Raw genomic sequence first — 20,607 nt, 5'->3', positions numbered from 1 at the left:
CATGTTCACACATTGACAGACAAAAGGCACAATCTATTTTTGTAGGAGAGGGGAAGACCCATTTCATTGTTTAATCCTGTTTTGTCCAAAGTCATGTTAAACAATTTTTTGTTCCCAGTCAAAAATAGATATATAGATAGATAGATAGATACTTTATTGATCCCCAAGGGGAAATTCAAGGTTCCAGTAGCTTAAAGACATCACACACAACATACACATACATCACAAACAGGATCATAAAAAAAGCAACTCTACATGAATAGCATGGACAATGAAATAAAAAATACTAAATAAATGAAAAAATAATAATACTAAATAAATAAAAAAATCCAATGAAAAATCCACATGACTGTACTAAGGGATGTATAAGCATGAGACGCCTCTGAGACTGACCCTGTGATTTAGTATGAGAGTGTGTGTCATGGTGGTAGTGCAAATAGGTCCAATAGTGCAAGGATAAAGTCTAGAGACCAGCATTAAATATGGACAATATAAGAGATCAAAAGTCAATATTAGAGGTTTGAAGTAATAGGGTTACAGCCATTGTTCATGTATTAAGTTAAGTTAGACCTCAGTCCAGGCTGGCGGGAGGAGGGAGGGAGGGATTGTGCATATATGGGCTAATATAGCCAGTAAACCGTAAACAGTAAACAGTGGGCCAGTGGACAGTCAGTACATAACTGTTATTGTAGGAGGTAGTGGAAGTGGTGCAGAGGGAGGAGAGGCAGACAGACTATGCAGAGAAGTCTCTTTCTCCTCTTCTCTTTAGTGAAGCATTTAATTTGATTAACGGTTTTAGCCAGTTAGCCAGAACTTCCAGCAGTTGTTTTAACGTTACTCAACAACGCTGAGAGAAGTACTCTGGGGCCGGGGTTGGCCGGCGAGTATCTTCGGGGTCTATCTTGGTCTTGTCCCCGGAGATACTCAGCAGCCGAGGATACGTCTACATCTATTGGATAACTTCTTACTAGAGATGAACCGATTACAATTTTCTAGACCGATTCCGAGTTCCGATTTTTCTTTGTGTGACCTGCTGATACCGATTTTAGCCGATTCCGATTTCATTTTTTGTTCCATCTTTTCTTTAATAGAACATTAGGGGTGTGTGTGTGTGTGTGCGTGTGTGTGTGTGTGTGTGTGTGGGTTGGGGGTGTTGAATGTCAAAAAGTAACGTTACCTGAAAACAGCGTGTAGTTTCTTTTTAGCGTCTCACATCATCACTTTCAGTCACTATGACCACGACTACGGTCAGAAACATTATGCCAAAATATGAACAGTAACGTCACTGTCAACGTGCTTATCTGCTAATGTTAGCTACCGTCCGTTACCTTGAAACCATCCAGCAAATAGACACTACCGTAAGGTGACGTTACCTGAAACCGTTGATTTAACGTCACAGCTCATTTTGCACACAGTTTAACAACAAAACTAAACGCTGAGTGAACAGTACTAGCTAAGTTTTTCATGTTGGTTTGGAGTGGTATGCACCCCCACTAACCTGGACAACGCTCTACTGGGTGAGCTAGAGGCCGCCCCTATAGAGCTCAATACTGATGCTGTGTGGCAGAAAGCAAGCAGTATTACGGAGAGAAAAGGATCCGACATAACAGCGTCTGGGAAGTGAAGGTAAACTTTAAACAGCAAACGCACCCAGAAACAGATAGGTGCAATATGTGGATGTCACATTACAACCTAATGTTGTGAAATTGCACCTTTTTTTTATTCGCAATGTAACATTTTCTTTAGGTAATACCTGCCAAATACCTACACCTAAGTCTTCCACAAACACATTACTGACACACACACACACACACACACACACACACACACACACACACACACACACACACACACACACATACAACCAGAGACACACACACACAACCAGAGACACACACAGACACACACACATATACAGTATATACTCTCACACACCCACACACACACAAACTAGACACACAGACAGACAGGCAGACACACACACACACAAATATACACACATAGACACACAAACACACACAACCAGAGACACACACAAACACACAGACACACATATATACACACACACAGAGCCACAGACACACACATACACACACAGACACATATATACACAAACACACACACATACACACAGTTCATGTTGTCATGTTGCCTCTTGTGCATGTGAACCACCAATGTTCGCACACACATGCATGCTGCACGCACACACCCACACACACACACACACACACAGAAACACACACACACACACCCACACACACACACACACGTAGATGTTGATGTTCTAATAAGGTTCTTTTTACAATATGAATGTTCTATTAAGAATACTTTTCTGTCATTTTTATTGGTATTTGTTAAAATAAAGGCAGTTAAAACTGTCCGGACAAATTTGACTGCGAACAGTAAATTAAGGGGGGAGCAACGAACAGTATTTAATACCACAGTGTACAAATACTCTAAACTCTAATACTCTAAACTTCTTGGTAAAGTAGCAAATAAAGCAACTTACAGTTTCTCTGTTAAGCGTAGATGAAGTAGACTCTCACTCGACACTTGAGAGAAAATCTCTGACAGGTGAGCTGTTCCCTGGAATGAGTCAGAGCTCCACCTGTAATGATAGCAGGTAACCTGGAATTAAACAGGTGTGTTCAGAGGACAAACAATGCCAAAACTAAAATATGTAGCTGTGTTTTCTCTGTTGATTTTATTGTGGTGGGGTGCCATGGCAACATTTCTTCCGCCACGCTATAGGAAATAGGGCAGACGCACAATAGTCGCGGTTGCCTTTTAAATGATCCTGCTGACATGAAGCACCCCCTGTTGGCTGCCGCTCACACTGCAATTTAACAACAAGTAGAACTATTCAGAGGTTATTGGGCCGTCCAGTTTAACTCCACATACTGTTGTGTTGATGGAGTTTATTGTCAAAACGTTCGCTTTCTTCAGAGTCGACTATTGAACGATCAAATCCACCAAAAACGTCACTGCGGGAGATGGCTTTGAAACACAGACACCAAAATCAACGTAAGACATAAATAACTATGGCTAACATTACATAAAAAATAAACAGGCTAGTTAGCTAACTGTTATCGATCTCACGACGTGACTTTTTGCCCGAAGACAGCGTTGTCGAGAGTGAAACGGGAGACTAGCAAAAGGCATTCAGGTAGTGTGTCGTTAGGCTGGCTACAGTAAATCATATAGGATCCTGTTATCTAAAAGATTTTAAATGTAATGGCTCAATATCTAAATGATTTCAACTATTGTTGAGGTTGTTATAATTGGATGGCCTGCAGCTTCAAGCACAATTCGTTTGGATACAAGCGTTACATTTTGGAAGATAGACGGGATTCGAATATTGATATGGCTTCGAATTGTGACATTTTCTGAATCATGCACCCCTATGTACCAATAATATTAGAAATACATGTAGGCGGGCACCCGGTTAGCTCAGTTGGTAGAGCAGGCGCCCATATATATAGGTTTACTCCTCGACACAGTGGGTTTGACTCTGACCTGCAGCCCTTTGGCGGTGGAGAGGCTGTGTACCAACAGGAGGAGACTTACGCACTCGGCTCCTCTTTTGCCCCTTGCACAAGGGCTAGTCGGTGGCAGTAGCTGTAAGCAGAATGTAGCAAGCAGAAGTAGTATGCAGCATGCAATAACTACTAAACTACAGACACTACTATCCCAGTACTACTGCACTGATGCATCACACACGCCCTGTGTGAGAAGACACACACAGACACAGACATACACACACACACACACACACACACACACACACATTTTTGCAAATATACAAAAGTAAATAATACATACTGTGTAAAAAAAAAAGAAATAGTCAAACACACCAAAATACAGAGACTAGTCTGTCTGTGTGTTACAAAGCGCCCTCTGGTGGAGATCAGCAGGAACTACAAGCTGAGCAGCAGAGACATTTTCCATTTTTTTCCTTAATTTTGCCTAAAATCTATCAATTTAAAGACAAATGGAAGACATGGGAAAATGTTAAAATAATTCATAAAATAAAACTACTAAATAAAAAACCTTTTAAAAGTTCAGTGAGTGAGTTCCAGCTGTCAGCTGCTGGTGTCTGGTGTAATGGCGCCCTCTGGTGGAGATCAGCAGGAACTACGAGCAGAACTACAGACACATTTCTCCTTTTTTTATTTAGCCTATAATCGATCAATTTAAATATGTTAAATCTAATATATAGTAAAAGTATAATATTCCACTTCTTGAGATGTTGATCTTTATTAAACAAATGAAGTCAGGATAAACTGTAAACATGTTTTAATGAGTGTATTTGTGTGTTCAGCTCTGCTTGTAGTTCCTGCTGATCTCCACCAGAGGGCGCCATTACACCAGACACCAGCAGCTGACAGCTGGAACTCACTCACTGAACTTTTAAAGGTTTTTAACGTTTTGTTTTCTGAATTATTCACAACATTTCCCCCTAAAATATCTCAGAGAGGAATATTATACTTTTACAACTACATAAGATACAAAATATTAATTTTGTATCTTACGTAGGTTACAGGTTAGGTTACAGGTTAAGAAAATGAAATAAAAGTGCACAGAATAATTAAATGTAAATGCTGGTGTCTCGTGTAATGCGCCCTCTGGTGGAGGTCAGCAGGCACTACAAGCAGAGCGCCAGAAGACAAATGCATTAAAATCAAATATGTTTACAGTTATTAATTTAAGTTGAACACACACACACACACACACCCCCATATGTGCACATGCATGCAGACACACACACACAGAAACAGAGACACACACACACACACACACACACACACACACACACTGAAACAGAGACATACACACACAATTGATTTAATTGAATTATATTCAAATAAATCATCATAAACATGAGGTCTAATATTTCTCTGTCTCTTCAGACGAACACACACGGAACTCCTCGGTGGATCCTCCTCAGAGACGGTCCAGTGGTGAGGGACACTGTCCAGACTCCAGGAGACGCAGGTTTGAGCCCCGCCTCAGCTACACCACACGTGAGTGTTTGTGATGAATGAATGTGTACGTTTGAGATAATGTGTATGTCCTTTCAACTGGCGAACTTCAACTTGGAAATATCAAACATTTTACCGACATTTAAAAAAAAGTTCTTGTTTAAGCTTTTTTAAAATAGTCTTTTCATGATTAAAAGGCTTTTTGTTTAATGGCACTTTTAAAATCAGAGTTTCGCGACGCCGACTACCAGCGGCAGTTGTTTAGCCACCAACAGGTGACTGTGAGCCAGCTCCAGTTACCACCAGATGACGGTGCTTTCAGGGACAGTGCTAGTGGAGTTTAGCCAGAAAAAGTGAGCGTCATGCAGCGATGAAAGTTAAGTTTAGGCTCCAAAAGACACATTAAGTTTATGAAAAGATCAGATTTGGATAAAACACTCAACCATGAGGAACTAACGAGCGATTCCTCAGTGAAAGTATTTAGTTTTCGCCATGAGAGAGGGAGTTAGATTTTTAAGTGGCATGTGGCATGTGCTTCCGCTACTTCCGTATACTGATTGCGTGTGAATTGACGCCGTAGCAGGAAAAGGAAGAGTGTGTGTCGAAGAAAAACACAAGACCTTCACCCCAGAGACTGGAGATCGTTACCCGCGAGTCACGTTTGCTTTCCCCGTTCTTCTTTTCCTGAACGCAACCCGCATGTGACGTAGCCTCGTGATAATATTTTACGTTATTTTATATATTTTATATCTATATTTTACGTTATATTTAAAAAATCTAACATCATAAGTTATATATTTTATGTCTATGGTCTTCCGGTGGCACTTGCCACTTAAAAATCTAACTCCTACTGAGCCATGATGTGAACTCCGCTCTCTGTCTTGAAAGCGTTGTGTTTGATGGTGACTGTGGTGATGGTGATTTCATTTTGAGATTGCCATTGGATATTGAAGTTCATACGTGTTTTGGCACGGCTGGCCGAGTGGCTCTATATCCATGGTGGGATTTAATTAATTGTTTCTAAATATAATTTAACACACTTTCACACCCAGAATCCTAAGTTCTGTTAGTCATGAAGGTGCTGCAGAATTTGAGGTTAACAAAGTACAATAAATACGGACAAACACGCTAAAGTAAATCCAGTGAATGAAGAATATCTTACAGTGCCCATATTATGAAAAAAATCACTTTTTCTGGGATTTGGGGTGTTCTTTTGTGTCTCTGGTGCTTCCACACACATACAAACTTTGAAAAAAATCCATCCATGCTGTTTTGAGTGAGATACGGTTTCTGAATGTGTCCTGCCTTCAGTCTCCTGGTGAGGTGATCAAAATCGGCTCGGACTGTGACGTCACAGTCCGAAATGAGCTAGCTAACCACAACCGTTAGTTCGTTAGCATGCTAACCGTTAGCATTAGCATGCTAACGCTAATGCTAACGCTAGCATGCTACGTCGTTCTCAATAGCAAAGCACTGCTACAACACACACAAGTTCACCATAATCTACAAAAGAACTACTTCCATGTGCTCCCTCATTTAGAAGTCTCCCAGCTAATCCTGCCTTGTAACTGACCAAAGTTGGAGAAACAGGCTTTCTTTTACTGTCTCTAGAGTTAGCTAGCTGACATGATCTACATCTACATCAACTACTGAGCATGTGCGAGTGCAATCAAAGATAGTACAGAAGAAGAAGATGAAAAGAGGTCTCACTCTGTAGCTAAAACAGAAACCAGGTGAAAAGAGGATCTGCAGCAGTGAGAGAGAGCTGTGCAGTACAACAAAAATATGGTGTTTTTTGAAAATTAAACCATGTAAACCTATTCTGGTACAACCTTAAAATACAGTTATTAACCTGAAAATGAGCATAATATGGGCGCTTAAATGATTATTATGTTACCTGTGGAGCTGCAGCAGCTCGGCTTCTGCTATTTGAAAACTATAAAACTCGTAATTACAACAACTCTGAAGTGACATGAACGCGGCATAAGACACAGCTTTGAGCTAAATGCTAACCGTGACGATGAGAGCTGAAATTAATCAGCAACTACTTTGATAATCGATGAAACGTTTGATTCAACTGGGTTTTGTTGTGTCGGTCGGACAAAACAAGACAGAATCAGAAGACGTCATCTTGAACTGTAACGGACTTTTTTTTACTAAAATTAATAAAATTAGTAAAATTAATTATTTAAGATTTTATTGATAAAATGTCGGCATAAAACAATATTTTTTTGAGTCTTTGTTTTACGAAGTTGACAATCATTTTTAAGCACGCAGAAAATAATCTTTCCAGACTCTTGAGAGTTTTCCAGGGATTTATTGTAGTAACAAAAATAAATTCTCATATTCTAAGAAAGCACATTAAGCTGCAGAGTACATTGTGAATACATCAAAACTTAAAAGATCAGCATTGGTTTTAACTTTTTTTTAAATTTTATTTATTACAGGGACAGTGCATTTCTGTCAATATGCCAGAGTTAGCTAGATGGCTATTTTTAATCTGCAGTCCCTAGACAGATGGTAAAAGTCACCATGCGGCCATCTTCCATTTAAACTCAACATTACTACAAGTGTTAATGTAGAGCGAGCTGGTCTTTGAGAGACTTTAGACTTGTTACAGCAGCTTAAATGCAACACGACAGATAACACAAATGTCTAAACAAAATGTGATAAGAAATAGAAACATAAGAATAAGAGTAATATTAGTAATATGTACATTCTAAACATCTCTTGAATTACAAAACCTGTACATATATATATAAATATACATCTGTAACGTATCATTTCAAACCGGTACATCTCCAAACAAAAAAGTCCTACCTTTATATAAATCTGACTAACAATCACCACTTCACAAATTACAGACCTGTCTCATTACTATAACTATTCAATAATCGATTGGATAAATTCATAGATAAACACAAACTAACTACTGAAAATCAATTTAGATTTATTCTTAGCTGCACATGTTCATTTCATGTGCTTTATATTTTTGATACTAAAACATATCAATATAGCTTAGAAATCTAGTGGCAGCAAATGTAATTTTGTCTTGTGATATAAGTACACAAGTGCAGAATTACGCCGGTACTACTGAGGACCAATTCACATTAAATCTATCTGTGCCAAGTTTTGAGACCTGGTGACTGACTAACAGGCTGGAGGTTGAAGGGCAGCCAGGGTCAGTCTAGCAACTCTCCGTTGGCTTGCGAGCTGGAAAAACCAAACTCTAGTCAGATCAATCACATTGTGTATAGAGTCGGTGGGCGGGACTTAACATAATGACGGCAGAGTTGCGACGGTTCTGTGTGAATTCCCTGCTACTTGAAAAGAAATAAGATGGCTGCTGCTGCTGGAGAACAGTGGCTTTTGGAATCAGCTTTGGCCGCGACTCTGGAAGACTTGGAGTTCAGCTTTTCTTTGAGAAAAGAATAAAGAACGGCACTGAAGTCATTCTGAAAAAAGGAAGATGTGTTCGGAATTCAAAGTTTAATCTATCAACTAGTGTTGCTCTGGTTGGTTGGAGCGCTATCCTATTGCATGCAGTGGTGGAGAAAGTACTGAATCTCATTACTTAAGTAAAAGTACAAATAACCAGAGACATATTTACTTTAGTAAAATTAGAAATACCACAATGACAATCCTAGTAAAAAGTACCTGATTTAAAATGTACTTTAAGTATTAAAAGTAAAAGTACATCACATAACAATTTATTCTCTTAATGTCTATGTCCTAATAATAAAAAAACAGTATAGGCTTTGGCATTTTAATTAAGTTAGTTTTAGGTTAATGTACGTGGGCTTACTATCTGTGGCCCAGTTTACATTCTCACTTACAATTCTGGTTATCTATCAGGGTGATCTGCATGAAGCTCGACTTTGCATTATTTCCCACGTGACAGTGAATGCTGCACACATTTATGCAGTGAGAACACACAGGCTTGGACAACAAGTACGTGGCTTCACAGCTGAGGTGGACCGGGAGTGTTTTTAAGATAAATATATGGGTTGTATATTAACCCTATGTGAACGGATGCTTCACATATGACGCAGCTGAGTATCTGGAGCAGCGCTAGTACCGGGAGCGGTACGCGCCTGGCCATTAAATGCTATTGAAGGGCGGGTCTTGTGTGACGGTCAGGAAGACGTTTTGGCAGGGGGAAAACTGATCAGAAAATGTAACAGAACGTTGTAGAAATGTAGTGGAGTAGAAAGTATAGATTATTGCTGCAAAATGTAACAAAGTAAAAGTCAAAAGTTTGTTCATTGAATAAAAATTTCAAACAAATTAGAATCCTGAAAACGTGATGAAGGTTTTAAATCAGCCTAAATACATGCTTATAACACGGCTTATTATACGGCTTATAACACATCTTATTATACATCTTGTCAACTCACAGGCCAGAAGGTGGCCCTGGTGAGTAAGGTAACCATGGAGATAAGCTAATAATGCTTTCAAATCGCCGGTCTGCAGCGTTCTGAAGGCTGCTAGTTTACACCAATGAGACAATGTATCATCTCCATAGAAACCACTCTCTAACTTCAGACTTTTAATCATGTTTGTCACTTTTCGACATTTTTTCAAATTTCTTCGACAATGAAAAAGCCATTGTCACCTTCTTCAATGGTTTTGGTGGTTTCTCTGACATTTTTGACCCAGCAGTGAGAAGTTTTATCTGACTGGAGGAGACTCTCCCTCCTACAGAGGACACAGAGACACTGAGGAACCAGGGTGGTACATGAACCCAAACCCAGGATACAGAGGTTCAGTGAATGTGGTGTTGAAGGTGTAGAGGTGGATCAGTGAGTCAGAGGAGAATGTGTAGAAGGACAGAGAGCCAGCAGGCCAGTCCACATACACTGCTACTCTACCAGAGATAGAGGAGGAGGAGATGGATGTTTGTCTGTTATTGTGCCAGACCGAGTAACCACCATCATCAGAGCACCTCAGACTCCAGGACTGATCATTACCTCCAAACACACCAAACACATTTCCTCTCCTGTTGATTCCTCTGTAACTCAGTGCTACATGAACCTCTCCTTTCATCTCAACCTCCCAGTAACAGCGACCAGTCAGACCATCTCTACACAGCAGCTGAGGCCAAAGGCAGTCAAACCTCTCTGGATGATCAGGATATGGCTGATCATCCATCCCTAATGTCACCTTCCTGTTGTTGTCAGACAGTTTGAGGTATTTGTTCACTGTGTTTGTGTCGACTGTGAGTTTACAGGAATCTGAGGGAGAGAACGAGACACAACACAGCTGCAGTTATTAACCAATCAGCACTTTGATGATGACATCAGAGGGTTGAATGAGTGATGTCACAGTTTTAGTGAATGAAATTAAAAACACACTTACACTTCCTCAGACCTGGTGTCAACCATCTGACTCCAGCAGGCTCCACCCTGAAAGGAGGAGGAGGGAGGGAGGTCAGAGCAGCATGGACACATGGACATTAAATCACTCTCACCCACATATTAGATGTTTTCAGACCGGAGGAACTTTTATAGTTTTAAGAACCCAACTTTTTGTTGTGTTCACACCGCAGGTTTTTTGAGAGACTTTTTAGCTCCTATTCCAGTGACTGTGCTCTCCCAGCACAAGAGGCACTTTATAAAGTGATTGGTCCAGACGTCAGTGTACGTCTCTGATTGATCACATTCATTCACACACTCTTGTCACAGCATAGAAAGCACATTGGTTTCTGCTAAGCTAGGCTAAACCTGTACTGGATCTATCTCTGTAGAGATGAAAGATATCCTGGTAATAATTTGATCACTGGGATATTTCTCAAAATGACAGACAGTTTCTTTACCATGCAGATATCTGTCCAAACAGCGTAGAATATTAACAACAGGGAGTTATTTTGATTCCTATGGATGATCTCCTTGACACTTCCTACACAAATATCTCCTTTTTATATTCATCAGTGTTTCTACCTGAGAGTGTCCAGTCTCCAGAGTGGATCCTCCAGTCTTGCTGACAGTAGCTTCACTCCTGAGTCTCCTGGATTATTGTAGCTCATGTCCAGCTCTCTCAGATGGGAGGGGTTGAAGCCTAGAGCTGAGACCAGAGAAGTACAGCCTTCCTCTGAGATCAGACAGCCTGACAGACTGAAAACACACAGAACAACACACAGGAACCCTCTGTCAACACGTGGAGCCATGGTCTTTGTTCAGGTAAATTTTTACATTGAGACGGTTCAACACAAAGAGTTGACTTTGTTAATGAATCCTGACCTGAGAGTCTCCAGCCTGCAGTGTGGACTCTTCAGTCCATCATTGATCAGCTCCACTCCTGAATCCTGCAGGTTGTTGTTACTCAGGTCCAGCTCTCTCAGACTAGAGGACTGGGAGCTGAGAACTGAGGACAGATCTTCACAGCTTTTTTCTGACAGCTTACAGCAACTCAGTCTGGAGAGACAACAGGAACAAGTGTTTAAATGTTAAGTCTAGACTAGTTTTGGGAAATAATAGCGATTTACCATCTGCCCCGAAAGCTAGTGTTAGCAGCTAACCACTGGTTTGCGGTAGCTTGTTTAAAGCTAGAGGCACATTCGATTAGCATAAAAACATATCCAAGAGAACATTTGACTTGGTACACATATGTTTTTAATGGTGTTTGGTGTTTTTTGCTCCCAACGGCGCCTTCCTGGCAGTGTGGAAATGGTTATGTTTAGGATTAAGGTTACACAGCAAAATCTGTAGTGTTAATTTGAGTTAAATTCCCAGTGTAAATTATTCTGAGTGAATGGGTGTTGATTTGTGTGTTATTTTAACACTTACAGTGCTGAAAAAACTCTGTGGGGGGCGTCATTTCAAGGAGTTAGGAGCATACACTCATTTTGAGTTACTTTCCACATCCGTTTTTTTCGCGCTCATTCATTGACGAGCAGGATATTTGTCTTCACTTACCGTGGCAGTGAACTTAGCAAGCTAGCCCAGAAGAAAACTGTGTGGGATTGGGATATTCGGTTTAAAAGGTAAGAACCACATTTATCATTTTATAAAGGCTGTTTGTTGTTATTTAAACCATGTTTTAATGTTAAGTGGGGTGTGATGCAGTTGATGTGCATACATGTGGATTAATGGAATTGACTTGCTAGCTAAGTTAGCTAGCAAGTAATTTAGCATGTTTCCCTTATATTTATCAACTGTATGTTAACGTTAGAGGTAAAAATATACGATGCGTGTTTAAATGTGATAAAAGTGCTTAACATTGTATTTACTATGGTTCTATTACGATAGCAGGGTTTTAGCTACACTAACTGAAAATGTGTATGTGGGGGGTGGGGTCGTTGTCGCTTTTTATTTTTTTAAATTTACGGTTAAGTTGTGTGAGAGAACATTTCTGTCAGGAATATTCGGTTTAAAGGAGAACCACATTTATAAATGTATTCTTTAACACTCCAAGTTAGTCCAGCAACTGTAAAACGGTAAAATTACGTTAGTGTGTTTTAATATAAAATGTGCTTAACGGTGTTAGCTAGCTAGTACGTTTAATGAAAGTCATTTTATGTGGCGTCGTTGTCAGGTTTAAGATGATTTATGCACATCCGCATTTGTTTGTCGTCAGTGATGAAGGCCTGCACAAGGCTTTTGGCGTCTTCACACTGGCCATTTTCGCTTCGCGCCGTTCGCGTCCTCCATGTTTATAATAGCGCTAACATTACTCGCGTTTATCATACAGTCTATGGCGTTTACCCGCCGGTGTAGATTTGTACGCCCCAACGTAGTTTCTTTCCGCCATCAATATGGCAGAAATACCGACAGTTGCAGCTTTGTTTCTGCTGTGGAAGTCCCAGATACGTTGGGAAATTAAACTGCGTCATGTCTGGATTAGTAACCTCATCTGGTGGAACGAACCAGCCTTCTCAAGTAACGTTACGTGTGCTGCTTCCATCGCCAACGTTACTTGAGGTTCAGATTTAACTGTTTAATTATTGCAATAAACTGATAAAAACTAAGCTGAAATACAAACCTTGTGATGAAGATTTGTAAAACGTTTGAATTCATACTATATCAGGTCCTTCCACAAGACAACAACCAAACAACTTTTTAAGATGTTCGTTCTTTAAATAGAGTTTAGGGCTATAGTGGATTTATACAAGTGGTGTGAACCCAAAATAACTAATTCCGCCGTGATTTATTTGTTAAATGGGTCTAAAGTATGCCGAAACAGCAACATCATGATCCAGATTAAAAAGATAAAAAAGTATCAGGTCTGTCTGCAAAATGACAAGCAAACAACTTTTAATAATGCTTGTTTTCTGAATAAAGTTCTAAAAAAGTTGGCAAGGCATCATGTTGCAAACAGAATATTTTGATTTTCTTTCTTTTTCCTGCATATGATGAACAATCATCAATGTTGTTTGTGAAACATAGGCTAACATCTCCTTGCAGAAGATTGAACCGCTTTTTCCCTTTTTCACTAGTTGCAGTTTCAGGATGTTGCCATGTTGCTGAAGGTGAAATGCAATAGTATCAAGAAGTACATCGAATTGCACTCAGGCTTCACCTATTCAGAATTCATCAGGGAAGGTAAATCATTTGAAGGCAAAACAAAATATGTAGCCAATTTAACAACAAATTACAGCACAATATTATCTGTGGCAGAACTATTTAAATACTTTTGGCTGTATTTAACAGTTTATATTACATGTTGTGTCATAATATTTTATTTTAATGACAGTTCATAGTGGAATCATCAACATTAGTTAGAACATGGTTGAACATGATTCTTTTTAGTTTAACAGAGTTAAGCAGGATGATTTCAAATTTGCTCCAGGTGACTATCTGGTTACATTCCCTCCTTTTTACAGTCAAAAACAAGTTTGGGCTTCCTGATGTAGCTCAACTTGACATTTTTGATGAAACTGACACAGCAGTAGAGGAAGACATTCTTCTAGAGCTGTTGGAGGCCAATCCAGACATGTGCCTGACAGTACGTGACAGCATTTCCGATGAAGGTAGGTGTCAGTAAGAAGACCAATGTTAATGGATGGGGCTATTTGATGCAGCTGACATTTACCTTTCTTTATGGAACGAACATGGCAGTGGGCAAGGTTGGGTCAAATTTGTTACAGATTACTAAAAATATAATCTGAATTCTTTAGGGTTACTAAAATGTTTATACTAAAATGGATAATGCCACATAAAGTTAAGTTAATCAAATTCTCTCTTTTTAAAGGAGAATTCCGGTCGATTTCAACCCGTAGCTCTGTTGTTTGTAAATCAGGAGTACTGTCAGTAGCGAGAAAAACGAAAACAAACGGTGCCGCCTACACCGAGTTATCCTCCTGCTAGATTTTGCACCCAACAGTCTTAAACAAGGCTTAAACAGGGCAAGTTTTAAACGTGTTTTTAGCCTCTAAACATGTTCGAAATGCCATTACTAGTGCTTAGCCATGTGCAGTTATTCCTTACGAGGGAACACAGCGAATTTGACTGCAGTAGATGTGACAGAAAGGCATAAAAGTTGTGTTAATCCTTACTTCTGTTTATCTACTGCTTTCCGGTCAAGTCCCCACCAATCGAGTGCCGATCTCATACAATCCAATATTCCAAAATGTATTTTTTCCACAAAAAAACGATTTGCCGAGGTCCTGTCCATAGTAATGAGCATGTATCAACAGGCTGTAACCTGACACCACAGTGAAGCAGAGCTGATTTACAGTTCAAGAGTTCAGCAGCTCATTTGCATAGGTAACCTAGCAACGGCGGAGCCTGCCTGTCGGCAGAAGCAGGGAGGAGCTCACAGAGCTGACAGACGGAGCTTGGAGTTAGATCAGGACTAATATGAGAAAATGCTTCGAGTTTGTGCCTTTCCAAATTGCGGCAACCAAATGAAGAGATATTTGAGCTTGAGCTTTCACCGTCTACAACCTCCGCAGCCGGGAGATTTTACCGTTATGGCTGGTTGCACTTGATGCGTGGTGCTCGTGTGGATACTGTATCGCAATGACCACGAGGAAGAAAGCCTGTGCTGTAAGGAATGGGATCTCATCTAGCCTGGTCTGGACGGGTCAACGGACACTGTTTTGCACATACATAGAGGTTTCCCCATCTGATCTATAAGGATAATCTAACAGGACACACCTGATGGCCAGCTGTCTAATGAGTGAGTACAACAGGATTTCGTGACTCTGTCTAGCTTAGGAACATTTGTTTTTAGTTGTAAATACACATTCAAAACACTAATCAAAACACACCTTTTCAGATTAGTTTTCCACATACAATAATCTTACATTTCTCACCTGATAGTTACTGTTTTTATTGTTTTTAATTGCTTCTAAATATCCTTGTTGTATGTGTTGGTTTTATTGCTTATGTTTTTAATGTGATACTGTATGTGTTGGTTTTTACTGTAAAGTGTCTTTGAGTACGATGAAAAGCCCTCTATAAATGAAATGTATTATTATTTACTATAAATAAATGCCTCACTTCTTTAGTGAAATAACCAAAGCTCACCCTCCCAAAATCGTTTTTTGGCTAAGCACTAGTAATGGCATTTCGAACATGTTTAGAGGCTAAAAACACGTTTAAAACTTGCCCTGTTTAAGCCTTGTTTAAGACTGTTGGGTGCAAAATCTAGCAGGAGGATAACTCGGTGTAGGCGGCACCGTTTGTTTTTGTTTTTCTCGCTACTGACAGTACTCCTGATTTACAAACAACAGAGCTACGGGTTGAAATCGACCGGAATTCTCCTTTTAAAGAGTTTTCTCCTCTAGATCATTCAACACCATCTTCCCTCACGGACACCATATCACTTTCTTCAAGTGACAGTGACCTCAGAGAACTGGGTATTACCACAGGCAGAAATAGATCCAGCAAAGAAGACATGAGCAGTTCTGCAACAAAGGCTTCCATGTCAGAGGCGGCAAAGGAGGTAATTGAGAGCTGGAAACGTCTTATTTTGATTTACTATCAATTATAAGGTGTCACGTTTAATTGAGATTATCACCAATCGAAGCATTTGGTTCCAAACTCACTTTTTTATCAAAGAAAATGTTATTAATTTGCTCCCTTCGTAGATGTTTACCTTTCACAACACTGCTGTTTTTTGTCATTCCTCTGAACTTTCACCCTTAGTCTATATAGACATGTTGTGGTATGTTTTTTCTAATAGACAGAATTGAACACTAAAACTTATTTTTCCTTTTCCTGTTATGCGAGTCGATGGTAGAAAAGGCCTTGCTTAAGAAGCCTGGAGGAGAGGATATTCTTGAGGAGTACAAGTCAGAAAATTCACTAATGCACCGCACTCGGAGACAGCTTGTCAACATATTGGCGAGTGACTGAGAGACATGGGTAAGATTTAAAAAGGTTTTTATTACAAACAAATGTAATAAGGCTGTAATCTTGTAATGATATAACTAATGTAATGATATAACTGTTTCTTGTACTAAAGAAATTATTAAAGATTGACTTTCTTCTCTCTATAGCAGGATTCCTTCCCGTCAGCAGAAGGAGAAGTATGCCCTGGGAATTATTACTCTTTTTCCCTCACTGAAGGATCCTTTTTCTCCAAAGGGCTATGTAAGTTTTACAACCTTATTAAGAAAACACAGCACCAGATTTACAGTAAAGGGCTTTGGCGTTGTAGTTTTCATTATAAAATAACTACAGTTGTTTATAAAAGTGAAAAGATTTAAAAATTCAACAATCATGATGGTGCCCTGACTTGAAATTACTTGGGTTATAAGGATATTAAAAAGAAAATCTGTTAAATAAGTAATTGTTCTTTTGTTTCACAATGCTGCATCTTCACTTTATGTAAGATCGTTTTGTGATTATTTGTGTTTATTCATTTAAATGTAACAGGAGCATTTCTATGATGGGGAAAAAGGCACTGGATATTTAGCGTGGCGCCTCAAAACCATTTCCAGGACTACAGGAAAATGGCCAGTCAAGGAAGTCTCAGTGCATCAAGCACAAGGACCAAAGCGCCGAAGATCAGCAACCACACTGCCTCAGCAGCTTGATGGAGATGCCTGCAGGGAGGCCATTTCATTTCTTGTTCACTCCCCTGATGAAGCAAGTGTATTTCAGAAGATGAAGATGACGTTTCAACATCGTCAGGACCTAGTGCATGACCCACAAAGAAGCACAGATGTCTTCAAAACATTTCCACGCTTTTTGGATGTCAAAGGACTGGTGAGTTGTATATTTCTTTTATTTAAACCGAAGTCTTTAATATCCAGTGTTTTGCTGGATGTTAGCCATGAAAACACCTAATCATTCATCTTCCTGGCTTATTGATTGTCTTTTTTCCAAAATCTTTATTCTGATTTTCACTGGTTTAATATACCACACACTGATATCAAAAATCACTAAGCTCACCATTAACAATGCCCTGAGTCCTGGTTTCTGTGTGTGTGTGTGTGTGTGTGTGTGTGTGTGTGTGTGTGTGTGTGTGTGTGTGTGTGTGTGTGTGTGTGTGTGTGTGTGTGTGTGTGTGTGTGTGTGTGTGTGTGTGTGTGTGTATATCAACAGGTGAATCAAGACTTCCTGCTGCTGTTTGGTGCTGAAACAGCCTCCAAGATGCTTGAGAAGTGGGACACCTCATTCAAGCCTAAGGTCATCAAAGAGGCCAAACAACTGACTCCAACAACTGAGCTGTGCCGACTTCTAAAAGCTGCGGAGAAACTTGCAGAGAACGATGAAACGGGTAAGCTACACAGCATGCATTGTTCATATTACAAATTAGTTAGCTATTTTTATCTTTTCCTATTAGACATTAATGCCTTGTTTTTCCTCCTGATAGACTGGGACAGTGACATCGCTTCTATGCTGCTTCTTCTCTATCTCTTGCCACCCACAGCTGGACGGAAGAGGACCAAAATAAGTCCAAGTGATGCAGTGGACAAAATGGTGCACTTTCATAAGGTACATTATATGCCTCATTTGTTAAAATTCAGTTTTTTTAGTTAGATGCACTTGCTAGCCATATGTTGCATTTAAAGTGCGTTCCTTCCAAATTAATGGTATTGCAGGCCAGTATGTCCCAATTATTTGAGGACCGTTTTTCCGGTGAAGCAAATTATCTCAAATCACAGGGGCAGTTTACAAAGTCTATTACATTAACATGGACCAGCAAGTACCAGATTTACTTGAAGGTGTACACATAATATTTTTTTCTTTTTAGTCATGCTGCAGCATCAATGAATATCTGCAGGAAAGGGAGAGTAAACAACCATACATCCTTGCCATTGGCCAAACCCAGAAGGCGATTGATACCTTCTACATCACCGTTGACAAACAGCTCATCCTCTGCCACCAGCTCATTGGGTGCTTTTGATGAACTGTTTAAATCCCACTACGTGTTCAACTTGTCTTATGAGTCCCTGGTCCATTTCTACACTTTTCTGCAGACAACGGTCTACAACATTGATGTTACCACAACAGATGAGTCTCCAAGAGTTCGTGAGTTGCGGGCAAAACTTTTGAATGACATATGAATATGTTTAAATGTTTCGTATATCAAGCAGTGCATGCTACCAGCCAGTGCCTAATAACTCATTTGCGAATCTGTCACAGTTTCTATCCAAGCACTAGGTTTAAGTTAGTTTGTGCACAAGATCATTGTAGGCGTCAGTTTTCAACATTTTCAGGTTTTAAAAAGCATTTAATTAGTGTACATGATAAGGATTGTCAAAGTGGTGATGCAGAAACCTCAGAGTCATTTCAGGGGGATTTTCACAGTTTACAAAATGGTACAGAAGTTGGAACAGAAGTTGCAGGAACAAGTGTCGTGCAGAGCCCTGACACTGGGTATTTTGATAACAATGGATCAGGTTAAAGTATCAAAGAAAACACAAAAGATATCTGTGCTACAATTATCGCCAAACTCCATGGTAGTGGAATGGCAAATAGTGTAGTTTCGTCAATTGTTAGTGATTTGGAAGAATTTGCTGGTGGTCTGCACTCCCATGTTAAGCATGAAATACGGTCTGCTGTGCCAAAAGATAACCCTGTAAGATCTACATTGGAGAAGGGTTTTGTGAATTTTGAAAACCCATTTGTGAGTTTTAATACTGAAACTAAAAGAATGAAGTATTTCAACAAGAAATGGGGAATTGTGGAGCCACTGGAAAAAAAATTTAGGAGTTCGATTTGACGAAATAAAAATACAGTTACTTATGATCAGGTCCCAGTGAAAGACACTTTTGTTTACATTCCAATTTTGGAAACTATTAAATTTATCTGTCGCAATTCTTATATTTGTGAACTACTTGCAAAACCATGTGTATCAAAAGACCGATATGAAGACTTTTGTGATGGAAGTTATTTTAAGTCGCATCCATTGTTCTCAAAAACACAGACTTCTTTACTAATTCAACTTTTCTATGATGACTTTGAGACTGCTAACCCACTGGGTTCAAAACGTGGTGTTCACAAAGTTGGTGCTCTCTATTTTGTCCTCCGAAATCTGCCTCCAAAGTTAAACTCTGGATTGATGAACATCCATTTGGTGGCATTGTTTCACACAGAAGATGTGAAAAAATATGGCTTTGATCCTATTTACAGCCTCTGATTGATGACATCAAAATATTGGAGAGTGATGGCATTGATTTGCCTTTCTCATCTGAAAAGGTCTATGGCACTATATGTCAGATAACTGGGGACAACTTGGGGATGCATGGAATAATGGGTTTTGCAGAGTCTTTCAGTGGACGTCACTTCTGTCGTTTGTGTTTGATTGAAAAAGATGATGCTCAGAATGTTTACAAAGAGGATGACTCAAAGATAATCTTGCGTGGAAAAGAGCTTTTTGAAATGCACTGCAGTGAGTTGCAATCAGATCCACAAAAGATGTGTGTGTTTGGTCTAAAGAAGAATTCAACTCTTAACAGCCTACAGTACATTCATGTTTGCTACAACTTTTCTTTGGACATAATGCATGACATACTTGAAGGGGTGGCTCAGTATGAGATAAAGTTACTGTTTGAATATCTCTCGGAAAATGTGTTGTCAAAATCTGGTCTTTTGTCACGAATCTATGCTTTTGACTATGGCTACTTGGAGCGCAAAAATCGTCCGACAAGGGTCAACGTGGACAGTATAGGCAATAATATAGGACTCAACTCTATTCAGACTCTTTGTCTGGTAAGAAACATTCCTTTGATTTTTGGTGACATTGTGCCAGAAGGAAACCAGAATTGGACTTTGCTGTTGCTTTTACTACAGATAATTAACATCATATTCTCTCTGTCTGTTACACTAGGCATGACTGTGCATTTGAAGCATTTAATAATGGAACACCATGACTTGTTCAAACACTTGTATCCAGGTAGAAACCTGATTCCTAAACATCATTTTATTGGACCATTAATTGGACCGTTAATACATATGTGGAGTATGAGATTTGAGGCAAAACACAGGGTTTTCAAAAGCACACTTAAAAACTTCAAGAACATCACTGTATCACTTGCCAAAAAACACCAAATGTCCATAGCATCCAATTGGGAAACATCTCCTTTGAACCATGTTGAGTACGGACCTTTGAAAACATTTAATGTGGACAATGAGGAAAGTGGTGAAATGTTTGCCCAAGTCCTGCCTGCTGTAGCAAAAGACATCTTCTCTACTAACTGGGTAAAGATCAGCGGGGTAGAGTACAGAGC

General features: G+C 39.5%; 1 protein-coding gene and 1 long non-coding RNA gene across 2 annotated transcripts in view; one reads left to right on the top strand and one right to left on the bottom strand.

The window, feature by feature from the left end:
* LOC120554699 (NACHT, LRR and PYD domains-containing protein 12-like) overlaps positions 1-20,607 on the bottom strand; it is a 37,798-nt gene that overhangs the window by 6,471 nt on the left and 10,720 nt on the right. Inside the window, exon 5 of the mRNA XM_039793712.1 lies at positions 11,222-11,395. Coding sequence (XP_039649646.1) covers positions 11,222-11,395 — 174 coding nt within the window. The remainder of the gene's footprint in view (positions 1-11,221; positions 11,396-20,607) is intronic.
* Positions 17,560-18,180, top strand: LOC120554710. Its single transcript, XR_005638568.1, has 3 exons — positions 17,560-17,651; positions 17,748-17,869; positions 18,129-18,180. It is a non-coding gene; the product is annotated as an uncharacterized LOC120554710 (long non-coding RNA).

This window comes from Perca fluviatilis, chromosome 24 (assembly GCF_010015445.1).
Source record: "Perca fluviatilis chromosome 24, GENO_Pfluv_1.0, whole genome shotgun sequence".
Lineage (NCBI taxonomy): Eukaryota > Metazoa > Chordata > Actinopteri > Perciformes > Percidae > Perca > Perca fluviatilis.
This window is presented reverse-complemented; position numbering and strand designations above follow the sequence as displayed.